Genomic DNA, 25,753 nt, shown 5'->3' on the forward strand with positions numbered 1-25,753 from the left:
GACTATATAGAATTTATTAATAAATTCTATATAGTCATCATTCACGTAACAGTTCTTAATAGTTCATTCGGTCTCTTCTATGCACTTCCTGAACTTGTGGTAGTCTGATTGTTTGGGTTGTCTTTTGTGGTTTGATGTTGCCCTGATATGTTGTTCTTTTTTGTGGTCTATTCTTATAATTGCTCTGAGGAGTCTGTGGTCAGAATCTTATGTTGAAGTATGTTTCGGCTATTGTACCAACATTTTAACAGATTGTCTTTTACAGTCTGTTAAAATGTAGTCAATTTCATTTTCTGTGTCTCCATTCGGTGATTGCAAAGTCCATCTTCTTCCTGGGCATTTGTTGAAAAAAGTGTTCATGATAAAGAGTTGTTCAGCTGCATCAAATTCAGCTAATCTCTCTCCTCTCCTATTTCTTTCTTCCAGGCCATTTGGACCTATAAACTTTGTTTTCTTTTCCACATCCTATTTTGACATTAAAATCACCACCAACGAATGTGTATGTTGACTTGTAATTTAATGTCTGTTCAAGATTCATGCAAAAATTTTCTATTTCTTGATTATCAGCTACAGATGTTGGAGCATAGTATTTCATATATCAATTTTATTGTTATATTGTTCTCTATTCCAATTAGGAGTACACCTATTCTTTCAGATATGATGTTACAAGAAAGGATCGACTTAGTGAGCTTAGATTTAACAATGAAGCCCACTCTGCCTTGTTTGCCATTGTTTGAGGATGCTCTGAGGAGTATCTCTGAGCCATCGTACCATCTTGCTATCAGTTCTTTCAATCTTTTTGTTTCATTCACTAGCAGGATATCTAAGTTGATATTGGTTAGTTCTCTTTGATTAACAAATCTATTCTGTAGTCTCTTGCCAGTTCGAGTATTGAGGGTACTGATTGCCATTTTCATAGATTTAAGAGGCGGCCTGTTTTCATCTGCATGATTCTTAGCACCCTCACTGGCCTCACTTAGTGCCTTACCGCCACTGTAGAAAGGTTAGTGTGGGCTGCGCAGGACTCGGGGCCATTTCTCTTGTTGCAGTATTGACATCTTTGCTGTGGTCACATATACACCATGGTTCACCAGAGCTCTGTTAGTGGTGTTGGGTCCAGGCCTGATAATGGTTAGGATTCCCAACACCCCAGGGAGCACCACGGGGAAGTAGAGTTGGACTTTGCACCGCAATAGATAAACATTAACATCAAAATGGGCTGTACTAAAGAGCTCAGTGATTGTCTACATGGCACTGTCTAGGATGCCACCTTTGCAACGACTCAGTTATGGAGATTTCTGCTTTGCAACAGCTGTCCTGATCAACTATAAACGATGTTATTGTGGAAGGGGAACAACAGCACAACTGTTATCATGTTTAATTTGTATATTAATGATATTGGGATGGGTTTAACTAGTGATATGCAGCTGCTTGCAGATGATGCAAAATTGGAGAGAGCAATGCAATGCAGAATCAAGCAGATGTTATGAGTCAATCAGAAGGACTTGAATAAATTGCATGAATGGGAAGGTAAGTGGAACTGTCAGTTCAATGTTGCAAAGTATAAAGTTTTGAAATTTGGTATGCAACGATAAGATGCAAAATATATACTTAGTGGGAAAACTTTAAAGGAGATGATGGATGTGGGAGTGGTGGTGGTGAACAAGGACCTGAAATCCAGGGACCACATTGCACAAGTTGTGAAGACATTACATCAGATAATGGCAATGATGTGGAGGATCCTGACATGCAAAAATAAAGAGGTTATGATGCCATTGTAAGGCCTTGATCAGGCCTCATATAGATTACTGTGCACAGCTTTGGTCACCAGGTTTACATGGTGATGAAGATGTTTAAAAGGATCCAGAGAAGATTCAATGGTGAATCTTCTCTGGTCTTTGGAATGTAGAGTACAAGGACAGATTTGGGAAAATGTAAATTGCAAAGCCTCATGAATAACAGGAAAAGGGGGCAGGAGAATATGATTAAGACATATAAGCTAGTCAGGAGTTGTTATTATCAGGTTGACATGGAAGAGAGGTAGAACAAGAGGCCATTGCTGGAAACTATATAAGGAGGGTGTGAGCAAAGGAGTGAGAAAGACAGGTTCTTTACATGGAGTGGTTGGTGAGCGGAATACATTGCTTAAGTGTGTTGTGAATGTTGCCACATTGAATCAGTTTAAAGCACAGTTGGATGAGCATTGTGTGCAGTAGTGTACCTCCTATGATGAGCACTTACCTAATTATTGGCCTGAAAGAATGAAAGGGAATTACTACAGCAGGCACAAAGGGTGGACTAACTTTGTATTAATGTCTTTCATACTAGAGTGAGAGTTTCAATGAGCAGGCATCAAGATATTCTTGATCAGATAGTGTACTTAAATTTCAACTACTGACTTATGACTTAAAATTATATATATTGCACTGTATAATATCCAACTCACATCAAATAATCATTGTGTTTATCTTGGAATCTTATCATATGTTTTTTTCCATTGGCTGGTCAGGCCAAGGTTAACTCAAGGGAATTTTTCTGCTATATGGCAAGCAAGAGAAAAAATAATTATGACAGGTTGACACTAGTGGATAATCATGGTAGCAGAATAATAGTTGCAAAGGATATAGTAGAATTATTGAATGTGCACTTTATCAGTGTATATCATACTGGTGTAAATGATACTGTGCAATATATAGAAGGGAGGCAAGTATTAGGAGAATTGGAAGTAGAAGAATCAGAAGTGTATCAGGTGTTGACTGGGTTAGATGTTAATAAGAGAATATATAGGATTGGTTTGATGGACATAGCATTCTTTATAATGGTCAGCATGGATTTGATATCGAGAGTGCTTAATAAATATCAGCTCTGTACCACATTTAAACCATATATCAAATTGGCAACTCTCATCCGTTCACCTAAGGACAAACTCTCTCCTTTATCGCATCCTGGAGTGTATGGAGTGCCCTGTACTTGTCACCTGGCTTACTTTGGACAGACAGGAAAAACTGTTGACATCTGCCTTGGAGAACATAAAATATCAATTTAGCACTATCATTATAGAAAGTTAGGACTAGCAGACCATGCCTTGGATACCCCTTCACACAGGATCAAATGGAAGAAAAACAAAAGTGCTACAGAGAAGTCAATATAAGTCAGAGAGACTGTTTTTGGAATCAGCAGCAACTTTAAAGCATTCTCAAACCTCAACAAGTATGGCTGTATCAATTTACCAAAAGTCTGGGGGACAGTCACTTTAAGATCAAATTAATACTTGTTTTTTTTTCTCTCTCTCTTTATCCAACAATAGATGTACTCTAGTTCCTTGTGTTGTCCATTACAATTTTTTAAACTGGTCCCACTGTCAAATTGCTGCTGTTCATGTACTATGACAAATGGTTTTTGTACTCTCAAGATGTTAAATAAATATTAACTTTGTTCTTATTATTCTGTGTTGTGAACCATTGTGAACCATCAAATAAATTGACACTTATTGCATTATATTTTCTTATTGGCTTAAAATAAAAATCTGGTCTTGCCAACTAGTATTTGGGCCTGAAACCAGTTTGTTCTTCAAGTTTTTCTTTGTCTCTTCAATTTTATTTATTTTTTCTTTTTGCTAAATAGATGAGAACGCTACTCTAATCATCTGTAATTCAACTTTCTGTCCAGATCTTCTAAATTATATAGTGCAACCACTGCAATTTGAACATTTCTAGTCAAATATTTTCAACTGATTTCTGAAATTTTCATATTTCAGATTTGTGACAGCATTTTCAACTTCTAATACTGAAATGTGTGCTCCTGTCTACAAATCACCTGAATATTTTTTTTACCACAATTCTGTCACTGCTTCATTTAACAATTTTTCAAAGTTACAGATATTCTGGATGTCTGTAGTAGTAACTTTAAAAAATGTTTAAATAAATAAACAGTATGATTTTAATTAATATGCATTAAATATAGATAATTTAACAGCAAAAGACATTTTTAGTAAGCCAAACATACTTTAAATTATACTTGATTAATTTATGCAGCTGAATATGCAGTATATAATTAATGAAAAATCTACTTACTCTGAGATACATTATTAATTGTGTGGCAGTCAGATGTGGAAGACTGAGATTCAGGTAAAGTCTGCTCACTTTCTGGTAAAACATCGCATGGCAAATCTGGTAACTGAAAATTGGAATAATCTTAATATTACATGAATTACACATTGTTAAACAGGTATGCACAATTAATACTCAATACCAAACTAAAAAAAAAGTATGCAAATATTTGTTTTATTTGCATAACAAAGTATTCATGCCACATACCTGAGGTGAATTCAGCAAATGAAAGGCTGTAAAACGTGTCATATATATTTAGTACTATGGATGGACTAAGAGTTAGATAATCCATTTTCTCAGCTCTAGACACCAAACAAATTTTTTAAAGTCACATCAGACCCTGTAAGCAGGATTGGGTCTTAGAAAGGACAGTGAAAAATTATTCGCTACCTAAAGACATTTATGCCACTGAGCAAACTGAACCTGAACAGTCTGCAGGTTGGAAAGCAGAGATGTTATCCACTCAGCCAACAGATTGGCATACAGCCATAAATTATTTTTAATAAAAAAATTAAACATTCCTACAGCAGGTGATTTATCATATATCAAACAACAAGTCTCATACAAAAAATAAGCCAAGCACCAAAAAACAGGAAGTTGGGTGAAATTTGTCGGGAAAACCTAACTGACATTATTATTGCACAGGAATCTCCATGGAGTCTGAAGACTCATCGCTAACACCTTCATTACCCACACAAATTTATTGTAGCTCTCTATAAAGGCATTAACCAACATAACACTCACAACAGACTCTGGCAATCTATTCTATACCATCTTCCTAGTAAATCTAGTTAGTCCTCACACTTTTATGCAATTTCCAGGGATGACCCCTTAGAAGTGGCAACTTCTAGCCATGTGCTGAAAAATTTCCTATGCGTCAGCTCAATAAAATCCTTTCAGTGACTTAAGTGTTTCCATTATATTTCCCCTTTTTCACTTCCATGAATCTCACACACACACACACACACAACTTCAACTCTCGATCCACCAGCACCCCCAAATCCCTAGTTTCATCACTTTCCTGAGTACAGTTCTATCAATGTAGTACACAGCTTGTAATCTTTTCATCACAAAATGAATAATAGATTTCCACATTAAATTACCACAGTTGTCTTTTGCTCACACTGTCAGCTATTTAAATCCTTCAAACCCTCTCTACATTACTTTCATTAACTATTACACTACCCAGTTTGAATCATCAACAAAATAACTCAATTAAATCATTTCCTATATCATTTTTATGTATAAATTAATCAGCAGGAATCCAGACACAGAGTCTTGCAGTACACTACTAACATCTTTTGTATCTGTCCATCAGCAACACTTGTATACATATCACCAACTTGGCATCCATATTTATTTGTTCCAATTTGTGTAATGGAATTCTGTGTGGTATACTGTCAAACACTCAAAATCCATAAGCATCATTGTGTAATCATTCCCTTTATTCAATTCAATCGTCATTTACATTATAAAATTTGAGTAAATTACTAAGTCATTACTACTCTTCACAAATTCATGCATCACCTGCATCCTAAGAGTATTGTATTTTTATCCAATTATTCCCAAATTCTGTCTTTGACTAACTTTTCCAATACCACTCCAAAGATTCTGATTGGTCTACAGTTTGCTATTGCAGTCCTGGAACTTCCTTGATGCAAAAAGAAACATTTTCTCTGTCTGTCACTCCATTGGGACTTTAAGAGTTGAGACTTCAGTTAAACAGCTTCATCAGAGACAATGTCAGTTCTCTTGCCCATTAATGTGAGAGCTGATATCCTACTTAGTTCCATAGCTGTATTTGCCCTGAGATTCTGCAACATTCTCAAGTACTTCCAATTTTTCAACCTCTATTATCACATTCCTCTCACATCATGTGCATTTGCCAGTGCATGTCTTCCACATCTTCACTTGCACCATATCACAGCAATCTCCTCAGTCAGTAACTCAAATATTTTGTCTGCTTCAACTCACTTCAATCAGCACTCACAAAGGCTATACTTCCATACTTCCTTTTATTGGCCACATAGTGAAATAACTTTTTGGAATGTCTTTGGCTAATTTCTCATCATATGATTTTGCCTTCTTTACCATGCTGGTCATCTTTCTTACTTGTGCCATGTATACTGTTTGAGCTTGCTGATCGCATTTCTTCTTATCTACTCTTCACAAGATTTTTTTTTTTTTTGCAGTTACTGCTTATCACATTATTCATCCATCTAACCTCCAATCAGATTAATAAATTAGCAAAACGGAAACAAAGTATCAAAGAGGTAGAGTTTGTTGCCTTAGTCAATATGTTGGGTGAGACCTGGCTATCAGAATCAGACATACTAACTGGTATTGAGTGTAAAGGGTACACTATTTTTAGGAAGGATAGAGAGGAGGAGGGGCATGCTGCTAATGATATCAGATGACTTGAATCCAGTTAGAGTTTTAGACCTATGATTGTACTAGTACCACTACTAACAGTATTTCATGTGACAGTGAGTTTGAAGCCATCTGGTGTGAGGTGGAATCTAACAAGATCAATTACATAGTGGGATGTTGGTACAGACTTCACCACTAACAACCGATCCTGGTGGATCGGTTGCAAGTGATGAAGATATTCATCACCATATAGACAAGACAAGCGCAAAAACAGTAATCATAAAGGGAGACTTTAATGATCCAAATATTGATTGGGTAGAATCTCATGAGAAGAATGAAAATGCATTTATTGAGCTATTGCGGAACAACTTCCTCAAACAGCATGTGACAGAAGGAACTCGAGGTCAAAGAGTGTTAGATTTCATTACAGTGTCAGAGGGCATTTCAATTAAAGATGTAACTATTCTGCCTCCAGTTGGTGACAGTGATCATGCGGTACTCACTTGAGAAGTGACTAAGTTTATGAATCATTCAGAAAAAGTTACATGCTGAACTAAACAGAAGAAAATTATGACCGACTGAGGAGTATACTGAGTTCAGTGGAATGAGGCTGATTGATGGATGGGAAGAATATCGACAGTGCATGGGAAGCATTTAAACAACACTTAAATGATGCAGTATCAGAGTGTTTCTAAAGAATAAGAATAAAAAATAAGGTAGGAGTCAAGTGGATGTATAATCTTATTAAGCAAGAGATTCGTAAGAAAAGGATGATGTGAAAGGAATACTGTGTTCATAAGGATGATGTGCATTATGAAAACTATAAGCAGCAGGCTAGAATAGTCACAACTGTTGTACAAAAAGCAAAGTCTGAGTATGAAAAGAAACTGGCTCGCTAAAGACAACCCATAAGCTGCAAGTAAAAAAAAGAATGAATATGAAAGAATAACTCTTCTAAATGCATACGGCATTAGGGCTACAGATGCAGAAGAGGTTGTTCAACTAATGAGTGCCCATTTTGTTAAAAGTTATCAACCTGGTGTACATGACATTGAGCTCACTGCTACCTCTTCACTGGATGAAGAAATTCAGGTGTATGAGGACAAGGTATTAGAACAGTTGCACAAACTGAATAAGAATTCAGCAATAGGGACTGATGAGATATCAGCACGTGTGCTAAAAGAGTGTTCAGCTGAACTGGCTATTCCTTTGACCAGGCTGTTTAATATAGGCCTCAGAAAACAGGGAAAATTCTGCAGGAATAGAAAGAATGTATGGTAATTCCTTTGCACAAGGGTGGTGCAAAGACTGAAGTATCCAACTATCGACCAATTAGTATCTCGGAAGTGGTGGTGAAGATTTTGGAAAAATTGGTTAGGGCTCGCATTCAGAAATGGGTTGACAGTGAATCTCTACTTTGCAATGAGTAACATGGGTTTACTAAGGGAAGGCGATGTTTTAGTAACTTGCTCACATTTTATAACAATGTTACGACTGAACAAGACAATACTTTTGGGATTTGCTAAGGTTTTTGACAAAATACAGCATGGTAGACTGTTGCATAAATTGTAAAATATGGGTTTGGATTATAGATTATTAGCATGGATAAGAGGATGGCTAACTGACAGATATCAAAAAGTGGTATACGGGGATGTGAGTCTGCAAGATTTAAGGTAAGCAGTGGTGTACTACAAGGATCAGTGTACTACAATGATATTAGGAAGGATTTGACAAGCGACATACAGGTATTTGCTGATGATGCAAAGATAGGTAGGGTAATCAGGAAAGCTGCTGATAAGCAATACTTGAAGAATGATTTGAACATGCTGGAATTGTGGGCATGAGAAAATGGGTGTCAGTTCAATGTCAGTAAATGTAAAGTCACTCACATCAGCGTGATTAGATATCCAATGTTGTATTATATTGGTGAGATTATGCTTGAAGAAACTGATGAGGCTAGGGATCTTGGAGTGTTAGTAGATAGGAAGTTGAAGTTCAGGGGGCCATGTAGCCAAGTCCGCTATCCAGCCAAAAGGCTGTGGGTTCGCATGCCATGGGCATGGATGTTTGTGAAAATAGTGGTGGTGCTCGGGGTAGATGGTGTTGGTGTATATGAAGGTAGTTGCAGCTAGTGGAGTGGTAGAGATGGAGAGTTGTAGAGTAGGTACCCTCCCTCGATGAGTCTTTTGACTCCCTGGAAATGTTATGTAATAATAATAATTTCAAATACAACTCTAAAGATAATTGCAATGCTGAAATGAACGTTCACATATAAAGATAAAGATGTCGTTTTGCTTCTTTACAAGGCCTTGATAAGACCTCACTTGGACTATATGTGCAGATCTGGTCTCTTGGTTTCTGTTGCGGTTCTGATATATTGGAGAGAGTGAAAAGGAGAGTGTTAAAAATGATATCAGGATCATGGAATACTGATTATGAAGACAGACTGAGAATTAGTAGACTGCAGATACTAGCAAACAGGAGAAAGAGGGGTCATATGATTGAGATATACAAACTTCTGAAAGGGTCATACAGGATTTCAATTGATGGAATTTTTCAACTTATAGAGGGTGGGAAAAGGACGAGAGGGCATCCTTGGACTGAGAATGAAGGCCACCAAGAAGGGTGTGAAGGCTAGATTTTTCTCTCAGAGGGTGGTGTGTGATTGGAATGGATTGCCTTTGGATGTTGTGAGTGCAAGCAGTGTGAATGAATTCAAGAATAAGTATAATAGCTGGTGTGTGTGTAGTATGTGGCCTCCCTCGATGAGTCCCTGACCCCCTGGAGGTCACTCTTAATAATAATATACAATTTTGGGATGCTACTATATTGAGAATAATGAATTCATCATGCTCATCTGCCAGGTCTCTATGGTCTTCTCATGGTCCATGATGTGGCTATCCACTATGTCCAATAGTGGACTGTATTGGCTCTGTCACTTACCATCTTGCAAAGATCTTTCTCATCTTTTTTTAAATCTCACTGGCCACACACTAACTCTTATATTAAGAACAGCATGGACTTCAATGAAAAAATTAAAGATTTGTGTCTGCTGGATAATGAAACAATAGTTTATTTTGATGTGATCTCCCTTTTTCATCACATACTATTACAAGAGACTTCAATTTTTGTAAATCTATTTAAATTCACCATCATTGCGGGCTATTTTATATGGCACAATAAGCTGTTCAAACAAAACAAAATAACAGCAATGGGCAGTCCTATCTAAGCAGCTTTGGCTAATTATTTTATGGAATACCTAAAAACCCAATGCTTCCATACCATTTTCCCTCAACCTCATATCTGCCTTGTTTCATAGACAATGTCTTCACAGTCTGCTCCTACTCAAAAACAGAATTACATCCACAAAAGATAAACATCCCATTTAACCTGGTAACCAGGTTGAATGTGATTGCCTCCGTTTGTACTTTGGACTATCAGGATATTTAGTTGAAAAATGACTACAAGAACACCAGTCTTATATCAACAATAAACCTGAAAAATCTAGCTTTGTACAGCAAAGAGTGGACATCAACTACAATATTGTATGGTCCAATACTTGCCTTTTACAATAGTGCTAATTTAGGCTTGAGTAGCAATTTAAAGAGTGCCAAAGCACTTCTACACTGTCCAAACTTAAATTGGAATGACTATATATTCATTGCCAAAATTTGGGAGCCTCCTCCTCATAAATGACAAGCAATAGCATGCTTCCCTTCTTCCCAGTCCTCCTTTTTAAATATGTAATACAGTATCATTATATCATTTTATTTATCTAATTTTAGTTAATTTATTGTATTTCAAAGTTAACTGTTTTAATTTTAGTTTTAATTGCAATCTCATTTTATTTTGTAACCATCCATACAGTGATACTCTGACATGTGCCTCAGTCCTTAAATAGGATTAACATTCTTTGTTCTAGCTTCACCTTGTGATTATGCTGATACATTGATGATGGTCTGTTAGTTTCTGTTCGAAATATTTGCAATAATAAATTTATTATTCTTTATTCTTGTTAATATGTCTAATAATCATTACCTTGTCACAAGTCTGGATACATTAATAATTTGTATTAACGTATCCAGAATATATTAAGAATTTTCTTTTATTTGATATTAAATCCCACATTGTTTTAAAACCGAATAAGAAACTCAATGATTGGAATCAGAGAGTTTCATGCCGAATATAGTAAACTATAAAGTATCGGCGACCACTAGCGTGAGCTAATGCAAGTGACCCTAGTATGTAGTACAATAGCGGAGAACTCGCAGCAAAGTCGGTAAAGTTCTGATCGCTATTCTTAGGTATTTTCCATAATATAAAAACACATTTCCTAGGAAATGTATGCTGTTATTACATTATGGTGGGAGGTCACTACCCAGACCGGTTTCAGCCTTTTTTGAGGCTTCATCAGTGAGTAGCTAGACCAAATTAATACCAAAGTGTATAGCGAAAAGAACTTATATACTCTGCTATATGAGTTTCCAAACAGGTGCAACCATTAAGGCTGAAACCGGTCTGGGTGGTGACCTCCCACCATAATGTAATAACAGCATACATTTCCTAGGAAATGTGTTTTTACATTATGGAAAATACCTAAGAATAGCGACCAGAACTTTACCAACTTTGCTGTGAGTTCTCCGGTATTGTACTATTTACTAGTGGTCGCCGATACTTTATAGTTGACTATATTCGGCATGAAACTCTCTGATTCCAATCTCTGAGTTTCTTATTCGGTTTTAAAACAATGTGGGATTTAATATCCCCTTAAGCATTTTCTGTTTATAGTAAACCTTCATTTACTGACAAATATATATCTATTTATCCTCACATTTATCACAGAAGTCAGGTATCAAAAGTGATGTGTGAATGAATTCAAGAATAAGTATAATAGCTGGTGTGTGTGTAAAAAAAACGAATCAAAATAGCTTATGCTATTTTGATTCGTTTTTGTTAGGTGAATTAAATGAAATAAAAGACACTCCGTGGCTAATGATTATAATGATACTACCATTCAAACATCCATGTTAGCCTATTTGCTATGCGCTTCGCAACCATATGCCTGGGGAAGGAGTGTCCTAGGTTCAATTCCCGTTGACGAAGCAAGGACTTAAGGATCTTCCTCAGCCATAGCCAAGTTAGCCAATCTTGGGTGTAGATAGCAGGGTTTTTTCCACCAGTTTATCTGGGGTTTTTCATCCCGCAAGCAGGCAAACCGGTCCAGTGAACACACATGGATTACAGTCAGGAATATTGACCCAGCCATAAGTCTTATTCGTCAGCTATGCCGGTTTCAGAGACCGGATAAAATTTGGGGGGACTGAGATGGTGCATTACCACCCCCTAAAGGGGACTCACGGCCGTGAATCATCATACGATTATTACCATCCAAAAAATGACTGACAGTTATCATCCATCAAACTGACTACAATCTGCTTTGAAATGAATTTCTCTATCTTAAAGGAATGTTTGAACAAATAGCACATGTTCTTTGCAAGAACATCTATATACTATATTTTTTTGAATAATGGCTAAACAAATATAAGAGAAAAACTAAATATAATTTATTACTCCTATATATTTCACTCAATATGTCATGAGCTTCTTTCAGGGAGAAGACAGAAAAACTGGTAAACAAAATTTAAATTCTGAATACAAGAAAGAGTCATACAGCATGCATATAATATCACGTGTGTCTCAGTTGCACCTGTCCAGTAGAAGGAAACACTAATAGAGTTCAGAGAAGTGGGAACATAAGTATAATTAATTAATTTAAAATAATAAATAAACAAAAATTATAAATAATTAACAGCAATCACTTTCCAAAACTTAGAAATAAGCACACAGTTTGTCTGATTAATTATACACTGAACTCTATTAGTGTTTCCTTCTACTGGATAGCTGCGACTGAGACACATAATATTATGTGTATGCTATATGACTCATCCTTGTATTCAGAATTTAAATGCTGTTACTAGTTTTTCTGTCAAAATACATAAAGATTATTGAAGGAAAAATGAAAGAGTTTGAGAACAAGAACCAAACCTTGGAGATTCAGTGGTAAACCTTGAAAAAAAACCCTGATTGATTCAGCCAGAGAGGCATATGGTGAGGTTTTCTGCAAAGATAGAAAAATCAGAACTCCATGGTGGACACAGGAAGTTAAAGAGGCAGTGAAGGAAAGGAAGAAAGCATATCAAAAGTTCCTGGCAAATAAGTCAGCTTGTGCTCTTAGAGAATACAGAGACAAATGTAAGAAAGCTAAACACTGTGTAAAACTAGCTAAACAAAAGTCATGGAAGGACTCTGGCAAGAACATAGAAAGTAAATATCAAGAAGGTGGTAAGATATTCTGTAGGTTGTTGAAGAGGCTTAGAAATGGAGTAAAGAGTGCTGTAAAAGGAGTTAGAGATGATAAAGGTGACATGAAAACGGGAGAAAAAAGATATCCTTGAAGTATGGAGTAATTACTTCGAAAAATTGTTAAATGAAACAAGCAGTGATAGCACAGTGATAAAAACACTCAACAGACATACAGTCAGAAATACATATTCATACTTGATTTAGAAAAAGCCATTAAAGGCTTGAAATGTGGAAAGGCAGCAGGGGTAGATGATATTCAACCAGAAATGCTGAAGTATGGTGATATAAAAGTCTTACAGTGGCTGCACTGCATAGTTCAGAAGATCTGGTCAGAGAAAGTGGAGTGTACCACAAACCGTACACTCCACTTTATCCGTCTCACCCAATTTTGTAGATTTTTTTAAAAACAGAAATTAAGTTTTTAAAGCGTCTATATAATCACACTTCCTTTTCGGCATTTTCAACGTTCAACAGGGCTACAAAAACCATACATTTGAACAGCAGCCATACAGTAATTAATACTCTGCAAGCACCAACCTGTTTCTCTTGGAGCAAGTTTCTAAAGTGGCGTGGGCCAAGCGGACTGTTCCATGCTATTTAAAGCTGAGCCAATATCACGGCACACACCAAAATGTCAATGCACATGCACACTGTTCTAACGAACTTATCACTGTTGCAGTTGCCATCACTCGCCTTGAGAAAATAACAACGCAACTACAGTTCCCTGTAATGATGGAGTAGAAATTGTAACTCTAAAATACAGGACAAAAAGTTGTCCTGAAGAGTTTTCTCGGGACAACGGGATGCATTAGTCAAAAACGGGATGATCCCGTATTTTACGGAACGTCTGGGATCCCTATGTAGATACCTCAGAAGATTGGCACTGATCATTTAAAGTAATAGGAAGTAACTGCGAAGTTTTATTTCATCTCCTGGTTTGAGAAGGCAAGATTACCTTTTGACATGAATCTGGAAATTGCTAGTCTGTAAGTATTCTATTAGATAGATGATGATGATGGTAGATGTTTAATTATCTCATAATAGATATCATCAGATGAAATTCATCATTTATATTCCACATAAAGGATGTTCACCATAAATACTTCATGCCACTTTTGTGTTGGCAGTATGAGTTATAAATGATGTAAACTAGTTCCATAATCTGTTTGGTTCTGAGGTCTAATAAGATGTGCTTTGGCCTAATCACTTTTATGAAGTTTACTTTCACTTTCATCTATGTACTGTTTATTTCCTGCATAAAAAAGTGTAAGAGGCAGGGAAGCAATTTGTGAGAACAATTGCAGAATTACTGGTAGCTATGTGAAAGAAGATACTGTTTTCCATTAATTATAAAAAAGAGAGAGAGGTTATTATTGTCATGTGTTCAACAATATTGCTTCCCTCATTAATGTTCTTTTTGCCTCACAGAGCATTATGTTCCTTAAAAGTTCACCCCGTAAGAATATGGGGAAAGCAGAATTCAAGAACCTGGTAAGAATATATTATAATAATGAATCCTGCTGAGAAACAAATGGCTGCAGCCTCTAGAATGGTGATAAGGTGGAATGAGGTGTTAGTCCTTAAGAATGGCCACTCCTCCATAAGTGGGTCCCCTGTTTCTGCAGAAGTACTTTGATATCACTGATATTGTTCTGGAATATATGACAGTTTTTCTCAATGTAAGGATGTGGTTATATTCCTCTGGTTTTATATATTTATCTGATCTATGAAGGTCTGAGGACTTGCTTTTCCTATCTTCTTTATAGGAAAAATGCATGACACATAGCATTCTCTATCTGCTTCTTCTTTGTTGCCCTCACCTATGGTGGAACAACAGTTCCACCACAGTGGTCATTTAGAACTTAAACTCCTCTAGGTATATTAACTCCTCCAATTTGATGGTACAGTTCAAGTACCCTGCACTAGCAGATGTTGGCAGTTTGTTGATGTTAACCATAAGGGTAATATTTCAGGTTTGAATAAGATCACTATCTCTATAAATAGATCAGAGCAGATTTCATCATCATAAACATCAAGATCCCCCAAGCCAAGATGTTCAATTTACGTGATGTTATTATAATGGATATTCCTCTAATAAATGTTGCATTTGGGTGTTTTACCTTGTTGTTTTTACAAGAAAGTTACCTGAATAAAGTTTCTTTAGTGATTAAGAACATGTCAATTCCTCCATGCCTTTTGGATAAAGAAGAGTGAAAATGTTCCTCTGGGCATTCAGTTGTAGGGGTCAATAACAAAGAATGATGATTATGTTTAATGTTTCAATTGTTTAGTTGCTTGTTTCTCAGGTCAGTAATTCTTTGAGCTGTTTTCTGGCATAGCTAGCTGCAGCTGTGTAAGAACTCTGAAATAGGTGTGGAAAAAATGAATATTTTCACCCTACTGTCCAAGCAATAAATACGCTTGTAAGTGAAACAGCAAAGATATGCTGGGGACTACATGACCACTACAGCAAGTGCCTGAGTTGATCCTCCAATGTGTATTTATTAGACTTTTGAAATTTGTTTTCTTTAAGTAGTACTTCATTTTATATATACTTTGTGCATTACTTTGGAATATTCATGAGTATACTGCAAATGTCTCATGATAATATTTCTCTGAATACTGTGGTGATATTTTTAATTGATCCATGTAACAAAGTGATTTTTTTTTTTGCTTATTGTTGTTGTTCCAATAATAAGCAGACTTGATTCCTTTAGTCCTGCATCAAATGGGTAATATATCACTTGAAATGCATTACAATTTTTCAGAAACTGCATCACATTTATCCAGTGAACTATCATTTTTTTTTCTTTTCTGGGACATTTGTTTCATGCACAACTTCTTTCTGTGAAGTATTGCAATAGAAATGCTTACTAGTGTAATATGAAAAGAGATTTCATTCACAGATTCCTAAACCCACGCTCATTAAAAAGAATGAGTCTTGAAAGAATATAGAACATCAGTATCAGGAAGATAATGAAATAATTTGGAGGATATAAAGAAGGCAAAGAAACAATGTATAAAGAATACCACAAAAGGAATTAAAGATCATAAAAGTGATATATAAACTGTGGATAAGAATATTATGGATATTTGGAATAATTAAATTCAAAAATTATTACACAACCAGTTAACAAATGAGAGAAAACTGCAGTTTTGTGTGCTCAACCTTACTTCCAGGTATGCTTTGTAGACAATATACTGTATATCTGGCTTCAATCTGAAAATGAACTATTTTCTTTTGAGAAATCAATGGCTTTTATCCACAAATTCAATTTACTATGGAAGAGGAGAGTTCTGGAAGTTATACCATTCTTAGACATCCTTGCACATACAGCCTCTGTCACTTTGCCAACTAGTTTATTGTGAACTTACTTTCAATGGCAGGTATATATATATTTGCATACACAAACACAATGAAAGATTTGCTAACAGAGCACAGAACTTTTGTTCCTGCTTTTTATTTTTGCAGCAAGAGCTTCTCTCAATCAAATTGATATCCCCCTCCTCCCATAACATATTTAGCAGAATTTGGATCCTTTGAAATCCCACACCTTAGAATATCACAATAGAACAGAATTACTTCCTATCGCATATATTTCTGGCATCTCTGAACCTACTGGCAGAATTTTGAAGTTTCACCTAATACTTACATATTTTCCTATTAACAAGATTTCTAACTATAAGTCTATTTTAGTCAGCATTTATTAGATTTCATGCGATTGTAATTTTTCAGTTTTTGGTTGGACTAGATGTTTGACATAAAAAATAAAATAAAATATATTAAAATAAATAAAATGAATTTTACTTTATCACTTCAGTAAGCATATCATGTACAATATATTCTCACTTTGATAACTCTTTAAAATCTTTGAAATTCTGTTCATTTTCTTCTTCTTTTTTTTTTTTTTTTTTTTTTTATTTAATGGTTTTCTTTTCTGCAGTGGTTTATTATTATTATTATTATCTAGGCCTCCATGGAGTGAAAAGACTCATCGTAGGAGGTCATTTTTAGGAAACACAAAGTCTATCATACCACTCCTTGAACCCATTGACCGTTCCCACTCCAACCACTCTCTCAGGCAATGCATTCCAAGGTTCAACCACCTTCCACGCAAAAAAACCACTCCTCACCCTCTTGCGCACAGCCTCCTTTCGTACCTTCCAGGGATAGCCCCTTGTCATCGCTCCTTCCCACCATTCCACCAAGTGAAAGAACTCTCGAATGTCTACCCTGTAACTGCCTCTCAACAGTTGAAAAGTCTCAATCATATCACCTCTCCTTCTTCTATCCACCAAACTCTGCAGTCCACATTCCCTCAGTCGATCCTCATAATTCATATTGTACAGTCCTGAAACCATCTTTGTTATCCACCTCTGTACCCTTTACACAGTCAATTTATCCCCTTCAAATCCCAGGGACCAAATCTGAGAACAATGGTCTAAGTGTGGTCTGATCAGGGTCTTATACAACAGAATGATAACTCTTATTTCTGCAGGTCAGCGTCCTTCTCAGTATTACAGCAATCTTCTGAGTTACCCTTGCCACCTTTGAAATATGCTCCCTGAATTTCAGTTTTCTATCAATCATCACCCTCAGATCTATTGTCTCTCCTACCTCCTCCAGTACAGCTCCTTCAATCGAGTATGCATTCTCCCATCGATGGATCCCAAACCTCCAAACTTTACATTTTGCTGCATTGAACCGATACCCCCATTCTTTTGTCCATCTGTCTAGTTTATTCAAATCCTCTTGCAGGATTTGAATTACATTTTGCTGCCACATCTGCACTATTACTGATAACCCTTCCCAGCTTCGCATCATCCGCAAACAACTAAATGTCCCCTTGCAATCCATTGACAATATCATTGATATAAAGGTTGAACAATACAGGTCCCAGTACTGAGCCCTGTGGAACCCCACTTGTAATCTTCTGCTTCCTTGATATTGCCCCACTAGAAGGCAAAGAAACAACGTATAAAGGATACCACAAAAGGAATTAAAGATCATAAAAGTGATATGTAAACTGTGGATAAGGATATTATGGATATTTGGAGTAATTAAATTCAAAAATTATTACACCAGTTAACAAATGAGACAAAACTACAGTATTTCAATTAAGGGGATATTAAATCCCACATTGTTTTAAAACCCAATAAGAAACTCAGAGATTGGAATCAGAAAGTTTCATGCCAAATATAGTAAACTATAAAAATATCGGCGAATACTAGCGTGAGCTAATGCAAGTAGTCCTAGTACGTAGTACAATACCGGGCAACTCATTGCAAAGGTGAGTAAAGTTCTGATCGCTATTCTTTGGTGTAGCTACTCACTGATGAAGCCTCAAAAAAGGCTGAAATCGGTCTGGGTAGTGACCTCCTACCATAATGTAATAACAGCATACATTTCCTAGGAAGTGTGTTTTTACATTATGGAGAATACCAAAGAATAGCGATCAGAACTTTACTCACCTTTGCAACGAGTTGCCCGGTATTGTACTACATACTAGGACTACCTGCATTAGCTCACACTAGTATTTGCCGATATTTTTATAGTTTACTATATTCGGCATGAAACTCTCTGATTCCAATCTCTGAGTTTCTTATTCAGTTTTAAAACTGGGATTTAATATCCCCTTAACTGAAATAGTGTTTATATTGCCGAAATGAAGCCTGTTGGCTCTTTATATTTAAGCAAAACTACAGTTTTGTGTGTTCAACCTTACTTCACAACTCTCATACCCATCAGTCAGCCAATCCTGAATCCATTTGACTAACTCGACATTTAAGCCCATGTGCTGCAATTTAAATATCAGCTTATTTACAGCCAAACATATATAGAAATAGGACTATATTTTAAAACAATCACGTTTTTGAGCAATCATGAAATGTACGAGGTTCTACTATCATAAAATAAATATTTTATATCTAGTCGAATTTATTTTAAAATTTATATACCACAGTTGTAGCTTAATGTACTTTAGTTCCAAATTTCCAAACATTATTGCTTGGAAGTTTTCTTTGTTTTTACTTAAAAAAATTTTTTTTAAGTTTTAATTTTTTTTATAATTAAAATTAAATTTTAATTTAACAAAAATGTAAATAAAAACAAGCTATTTTATTGTTGTTGGTAATACTAAAAAATAAAAAAATAAATAAAAAAAGTGGACTTTAACACTACAATTTAGTATAGTAAGTCTCAAACCTGGTCATGCATAATATAGTGAACCAAACACAGAATCCTTTGGAATGATACTTGTCTAATTCATAGAAGCAGTTCTAAATATGAAAGTCTCTGTTCCAGGTGAGTTCAGAAGCTTTATCACATCATTCTGATTTAAACCTGATTGATTACCTTATTTACTTGGAAGATGGCAAAGCATGGAATTTTCATTTAAGAAGGAATATATGTGAAACTACAGAATCATTTATCAAGATAAATGCAGGAGGCAGCTGGAGCAGTGACAGGACATAAGAAGCTGTAAGGGAAAGGATGGGATGTTAAATGGTATAAGGCGAAATGAAAGTATGGGAAATGGTATAAGTGTGTTTGAGAGGAGTAGTATAAGACTGCATATTGGAAGGAGGATAAATAAAGTTGGAGTTAAATGGATGAGTAGCATCATTAAACTGGAGCTGCAAAAGAAAGAAAATGGTCTGGAAGGAATAAAGAGAAAGATAAAATGTTAAGGAAGGTAAAATCAGATTATGAAAGGAAATCAGCCAAGCAAGCCAAAGGAAATCTTAAAGAATTTTTTTTTTTTTTTTTTGGTTGGTAGCACATAAAATGAAGAAGAATTCTGGTAGGATAGTGTGAATACATGCTGATGGTAGAGAGGCAATAGAAACAGAAGGAATAGTTGAATTCTGAGTGATCACTATGTAAGGATGTATCATTCAAGTGGAGATGATGTGAGACCAGACGTGAATAGACTAGAGGCAATGAGAGTATCACAAACTCTCATTGTGAATACTGTCATAGGATTAGATAAAAAAATGACCATGTTATGAGAATGTGCAAACATACAAGAAATTAGGATCTCTTTTTGCTCAGAATGTTACTTTATCTCTGAACAGCTATAATCAGTGGTGAGCTATGGAAATTTTAACAAAGGGCTCGCATCGTCGAGCAAAAAAAAAGTCATATTTCACACAAAAATGTTTATTAAAATACAGCTTGTGTACAAATGCCAATCAAAAAGTATGAGGGGACAATCAAACTGTAAAGGCTATCATTTTTAAACAAATATTTCATGATCTAAACATGAAATATTTGCACACAATCATCTGTGTTAATTTATCTTACATAAGAAAATTCATTTTTGAACTATCAAAATATAATAAGAATAAATCTTTTATAATCGCACATATGCAATAGAAGTTTTTATGACAAACAATGTATAAATAATAAATAAATATTATCTAAACACAATAATATTGAAGTATGTTATATTTCTCTTTTGTTTTTATACTTCAAGTGATAATCAACAGTACCAATCAAGGGTCATTATTTTATAGTCCTATTTATTTATATGTGATTACTAAAAGTGAATTCTTATTTGTAAAATGATAGTAACAGTAACTATAATATTTTATTTGATAAAATCACTTTGTTAGGTTACCATATGAGTTTTTTGCTTAATATATTTCAAAAAATTTTGGATTTTTTTTTTTTGAAAAAAATAAAAAAGTAAACAAGAAAAACAAGGGGCTCGCAAATTTGAGAAAAATTTAACAAAGAGCTTAGGTGAGCCCCTGCGAGCCCTTTATAACTCACCACTGGCTATAACTCTATACAAATTAAATTGATCCAACCAGCGAATACTGCTCTTGCATTTAGGACAATATCCCTAAGGACTCCCTATAAATCTTTGAATCTGGATTGGAAGAGAGCAATTCAGTTAATTAATGATCCATCTCACACCAGTTCACTCCATTCTCTTTTACACTGACATTCAGCTACTGTTGCTCACATTTTCTACAATTTTTTTCATTGCCAATGTTCATCAGAATTGGCATTACCAATTCCTCAATCTCCTCTAAATCTGTTAAAAAAGGGAACACTCCACAGCAGTTAAACTCCAATCTCAGAAAAATCTTTCCTCCTTTTCTTTCATTTCTTCTATTGCTGTCTTTTGGAAGTCTCGTCTCTTATACATTCTAGAGGATAAAATATGTCTTCAACTTTAACAAATGTATCAACAAGTTCTTTTCAACTTTCTACTCATTTCTAATGTTCTATAAGTTGAAAAACCTCTCCATATGGAATTACCATTAAAAAAAAAAAAAAAGACGTACATAAAGTACAATTGTGAAAGATTGACAATTTTAATTCTGTAAAAATAGTAGCAGACTTAATAAATTTATATTTTAATTTGTCTTGATATGGTTATGTTAATACTATTAAACATCACATATATGATAACCACACCAACATCTGATATCTGAGAAATACTTATTAATAAATGTTTTATCATCTATATCAGTGCTTCCCAAACTTATGGATGTAAAGGCCCTTTTTGTAAAAATTTAAATATTTCATGTTCCCTCCCCCCGCCATCGAAAAAAAAATCGTAATACGTCATCATCATGCGTATCAAGGATTTAGGCCTAGCATGGCCTGTTCCGGCCGAAGAAGTCATCGTTGAATCGTTTAAGAGGATGTCCTGGTTTTCTTTTTCCTAATGGCTTGTACTTTTAAGTTTTGGTAATCTTTCTGTTTTCATTCTTTGAACGTGTTCCATCCATTTATGTTTATATTTTTTAATTTTTTCTATTACTAGTTTTTGGTTTAATTCTTTCATAATATCTTCGTTTCTTTTGTGATCAAATAGGGTATACTTTGCAGTTTTTCTCATAAACTTCATTTCTGCTGTTAATCTTTGTTTATCTTTTTTGTTTTATTGTCCAGATTTCGCTTCCATAGATTAAGACTGGTAGGGCTAATGTATTGTATACTTTTAGCCTGGTTTGTTTTTGAACTAGGTTTGGTTTAAATATAGAGTTAATTACACCTGTTATTTTTAAATATTTTGCAATTTTTATGTTTATATCTTTTTCATATGTGATCATACATCCTAGATAGTTAAATGAATTCACCTGTTCTAAGATCTTGTTATCTATTATTATTTTAGTTCTTGCTGGATCTTGTCCTTTAAAGGCCATAGTTTTTGATTTTTCCGTTGATATTATCATACCATAATCTTTGGATAACTCATTTAGATCTAAAATAGCTTTCTGTAAGTTATCTTCAGAATTTGTAATTATTATTTGGTCGTCGGCAAAGAGGAGAGTGTTTAAGTTAACTGTAGGAGAAAGTTTAATTCCTTGATGTAAATTTTTATTCCATTTTTATTATTATTTCATTTAAGTAGATATTAAAAAGAGTTGCTGAGAGGGGACATCCCTCTCAGCAACTCACTCGTGTCGGATCCCTTGGTTTATCTCTCTCGTATATGATAGCTCGTGATTTAATCTTATTTGTATTTGATTATTTTCATATATACTTGTGATACCTTTTAGGATATTATTTGTCTTTCTTTTAATATGTTAAATAATATGTTTCTTTTAACTTTGTCAAATGCTTTTTCAAAGTCAATAAATGCAATATGTGTTTCTAAATTATATTCTCTTCTTTTCTCTATTATTAATTTTAAGCAAAAGGCCGGGTCTATACATGATCGTCCTTTTCTAAATCCATTCTGTACTTCTAGAATAAAGTTTTCAGAATATTTCATTAGTTTGTTATTTAAGATTCTGCTATATATTTTGTAACAGGAATTTAGTATACTGATACTTCTATAGTTTTTAGGGTCATCTCTATTACCTTTCTTGAAGATAGGAATCACAATTGCTTTTTTCCATTCTATTGGGGGGGATACCAGATGAGTAAATTTTATTTAAAAATAGTAAGAGTCTTTTTTTGAATCTTGTTCCTGCGTATTTATATAGTTCTGAACCTAGCATATCTTCTCCAGGTGATTTTCCATTTCTTGTTTCTTTCAGGCTGATTTCTAATTCTTCTTTAGTTATTTCCTTTTCATTTTTGTTAATTGTTTGCCAGTTGACTTTTTTAATATATTTGTCTGTCCACAGTTCTGTGTAGTAATTTAGAAATTCTTCTAATTTCAATTCAGTGTTAAATTTTATGTTTTCTTTGGTATCTCCATTTAAGTGTTTCAAAATCTTACATACACTGGGTCTTATTTTATATAAATCATGTTCTAAATTAGAAACAAATTTATTCCATGATTCTCTGTCTTTTTCTGACGTTTCTTTTAGCTATGGCTCTTATTCTTTTATATCTATTTCATCTTCTAATCTTTTACTACTTAACCATTTGTGATAGGTTATCATCCCAGATCTTCAGTTTTTTCTTTTATTGAATTTTTTGGTCTTTCCTAATCTTTCATTTGCTGCTGTATTTAGTATCGTTTTTATATTAAGCCATTCTATTTCTATTTCTTCATTTTGTTTTATTTTTATCTAGATATTGGTTAATTCTTTGTTCATATAGCCATTGTACATTTGTGTCAGTCAATAGTCTAGTTTTATAAACAAATGTTTCAATTTTTCTTTCTGTTCTTGTTACTTGTAGCCATTTAGGTGGTAATCTTAATTGTATTTTAACAAGGAAGTGGTCACTGCTTATTTCATATCCTCTGTGAACTCTAACATCTAGTGAAAATTTTGATGTCTTTTCATTTAATATGAAGTAATCTAATATTGATTTCCATCCTCTTGCTGCCCAAGTATATTTATGTATGTCTTTATGTTTATAGAAGGAATTCATTATTTTTAGCTTATTATAAACTACAAAGTCAATCAATTTTTTACCATTTCTGTTTAGAGTGTGTTCTCCATGTATTCCTATATTATTATTAATTTTCATGTTTCCAATTCTTGAATTTAAGTCTCCTGCTAAAATTATGTAATCATTTTTATTTATTTTATTATATATGTTTTGTAGCTGATTATAAAAATCAATATTATCCTGTTCTCTTCCTTCTTCTGGGACATATAAACCAATTATTGTTAAATAGCCTCTATCTATTTTTATTCTAGCTTCTATTATTCTTTCATTCCATAATTTATAATGTTTTAACTGTTTTGAAAGGGAGTTAAGAATCCAAATCACGATTCCTGCTTGTGCTCTTTGGTCTCTGTCGACTCCACTGTATATCACATTAAAATTTTCAGTTCTCATAGTTCCTTTTAATTTTTTTTTTGTTTCAGTGATTACTGCTATTTTAAAATTTCTTTCATTTAATAACTGGTCTAATTCTATTTCTTTATATGCTATTCCTCTTACATTCCAGTTTGCCATGTGTATTATATTTTGTCGTTTCCATTTTTGTTTTACCTTTTCCATTCCAGGGTCGTTTCCCACAGATTCATTCTAGTAATACAGACATATTATTATAATATTTATTGTATTTATATTCAAGATTTTGCATTTGTAAGTTTTTTGTGGTTCTTATCAATACCTTTGAAATGAAACTTATATGAATAAGCATATATTTACTAATATTCATTAAGCACTGAAATACGCAGGGAGCAAAATTTGTGAACCAACACCAATGTGTGATTTTTTCCCATTAAAATATAAAAAATAACAAAAAAGAAATAATAAATAATAAACATTAAATACATTTCTTTTAAGATTAAAAAAAAAAAAGAACTATTTAGTCTTAAAAATTTTAAATTTGTTTTCGTTATTTCACAGCCCCCCCTCAACAAAACTTACAACCCACAAGGGGGCCGTGGCCTACAGTTTGGGAAGCACTGATCTACATCATAACAACTTGGCAAAATATAAAAATTAGTTTCATGTTTCGTAAACAGCTAAATAAAGCTAATTTTGTTTTTCACCAAAGAAAGTCTCAAATAGGTGGTGAAATGATCATGGTTTCAGAAATTTCAGAAAAAAAAATTGCATCAACTTCATTCTACAGCATATACTAACTTAAATCTAGAATAATAACCCAAATAAAATTATACCTGTTTACAGTTTGGCCTAGTCTCATCATTAGAGCTTCCATTCTCCTCTGCTTTATATGTCTCATCTTCACTTGTGTTACTAAGTGGTGATGAATGACAACTGTTACCGTTACAGAGCCAAGGTGCACCATCAGATGATGCTACTTCAGATTGCTGTATGCACTGTGGCCTAAAATTTGATGCATATACTTAAAAACTTTATCAATCAGATTATCTACAAATATTCTTAATATATTCATATTGTACATATGATTCTTAAACAGTAATTTACAATTTTGGACACCATTCTGTAAAATTATTATACAGATATTATTTAAAAAGGATATTAAATATCCTTTCCCCCCAGCCCAATATACTGAAACAATAAAATTCCAAACGACAGAGGAGTATATGAGAGTACAATGTTAAGTAGCAGAGGTGCCTAGATACCACACTACTTAAGATGAGCTTTGTCCAGAAGCCCATATATTAATCTTCCATTAGTATGTTTGATAAAGAATTCACTGACCTGACAGTTCCCCCCCATTTCAAATTATCTTGTCAGGGTAGAAGTCCCCCCCACACACACACACACATCTCACAACAGGTATGAGACCTGCTAATTCACTTTCAACTGAAAAGCTCTGGTAAAGGTGCTTCATATTCCAGATGGGATTTGAACCAAGGTATTTCCAAATGAAGGCTTCAAAAATTGACTGAGCTATGGAGATTAATGATGGAAATACCAATAGAACATCTATAAAACAAAAACAGACTGTCTGTGCAAAAACAATCTACTTCTGTTTTTACATTAAAGAGTGAAGTGAGTAGGTAAGAGATAGATTATCAGATGGATTTTCCTATTCTGGATAGAGTAAATTTTTATAAAAGCTTCAGTGCTCACACTAAATGTAAGAACAATGTTCTAATGT

At 34.3% G+C, this 25,753-nt stretch overlaps 1 protein-coding gene across 4 annotated transcripts in view; it reads right to left on the minus strand.

The window, feature by feature from the left end:
* Positions 1-25,753, minus strand: part of mxt (Eukaryotic translation initiation factor mextil) — a 446,323-nt gene that overhangs the window by 54,072 nt on the left and 366,498 nt on the right. For all 4 annotated transcript variants that reach the window (XM_090397619.1, XM_090397617.1, XM_090397616.1 and 1 more), the window contains 2 exons: positions 24,843-25,011; positions 4,074-4,176 (listed from right to left, as the gene is read on the minus strand). In XM_090397619.1, the coding sequence (XP_090253745.1) occupies positions 4,074-4,176; positions 24,843-25,011 (272 nt within the window). The remainder of the gene's footprint in view (positions 1-4,073; positions 4,177-24,842; positions 25,012-25,753) is intronic.

This window comes from Typopeltis vanoorti, chromosome 9, assembly GCF_054136105.1.
Source record: "Typopeltis vanoorti isolate ZY-2024b chromosome 9, IOZ_Tvanoo_1.0, whole genome shotgun sequence".
NCBI classification, from domain to species: Eukaryota; Metazoa; Arthropoda; class Arachnida; order Uropygi; family Thelyphonidae; genus Typopeltis; species Typopeltis vanoorti.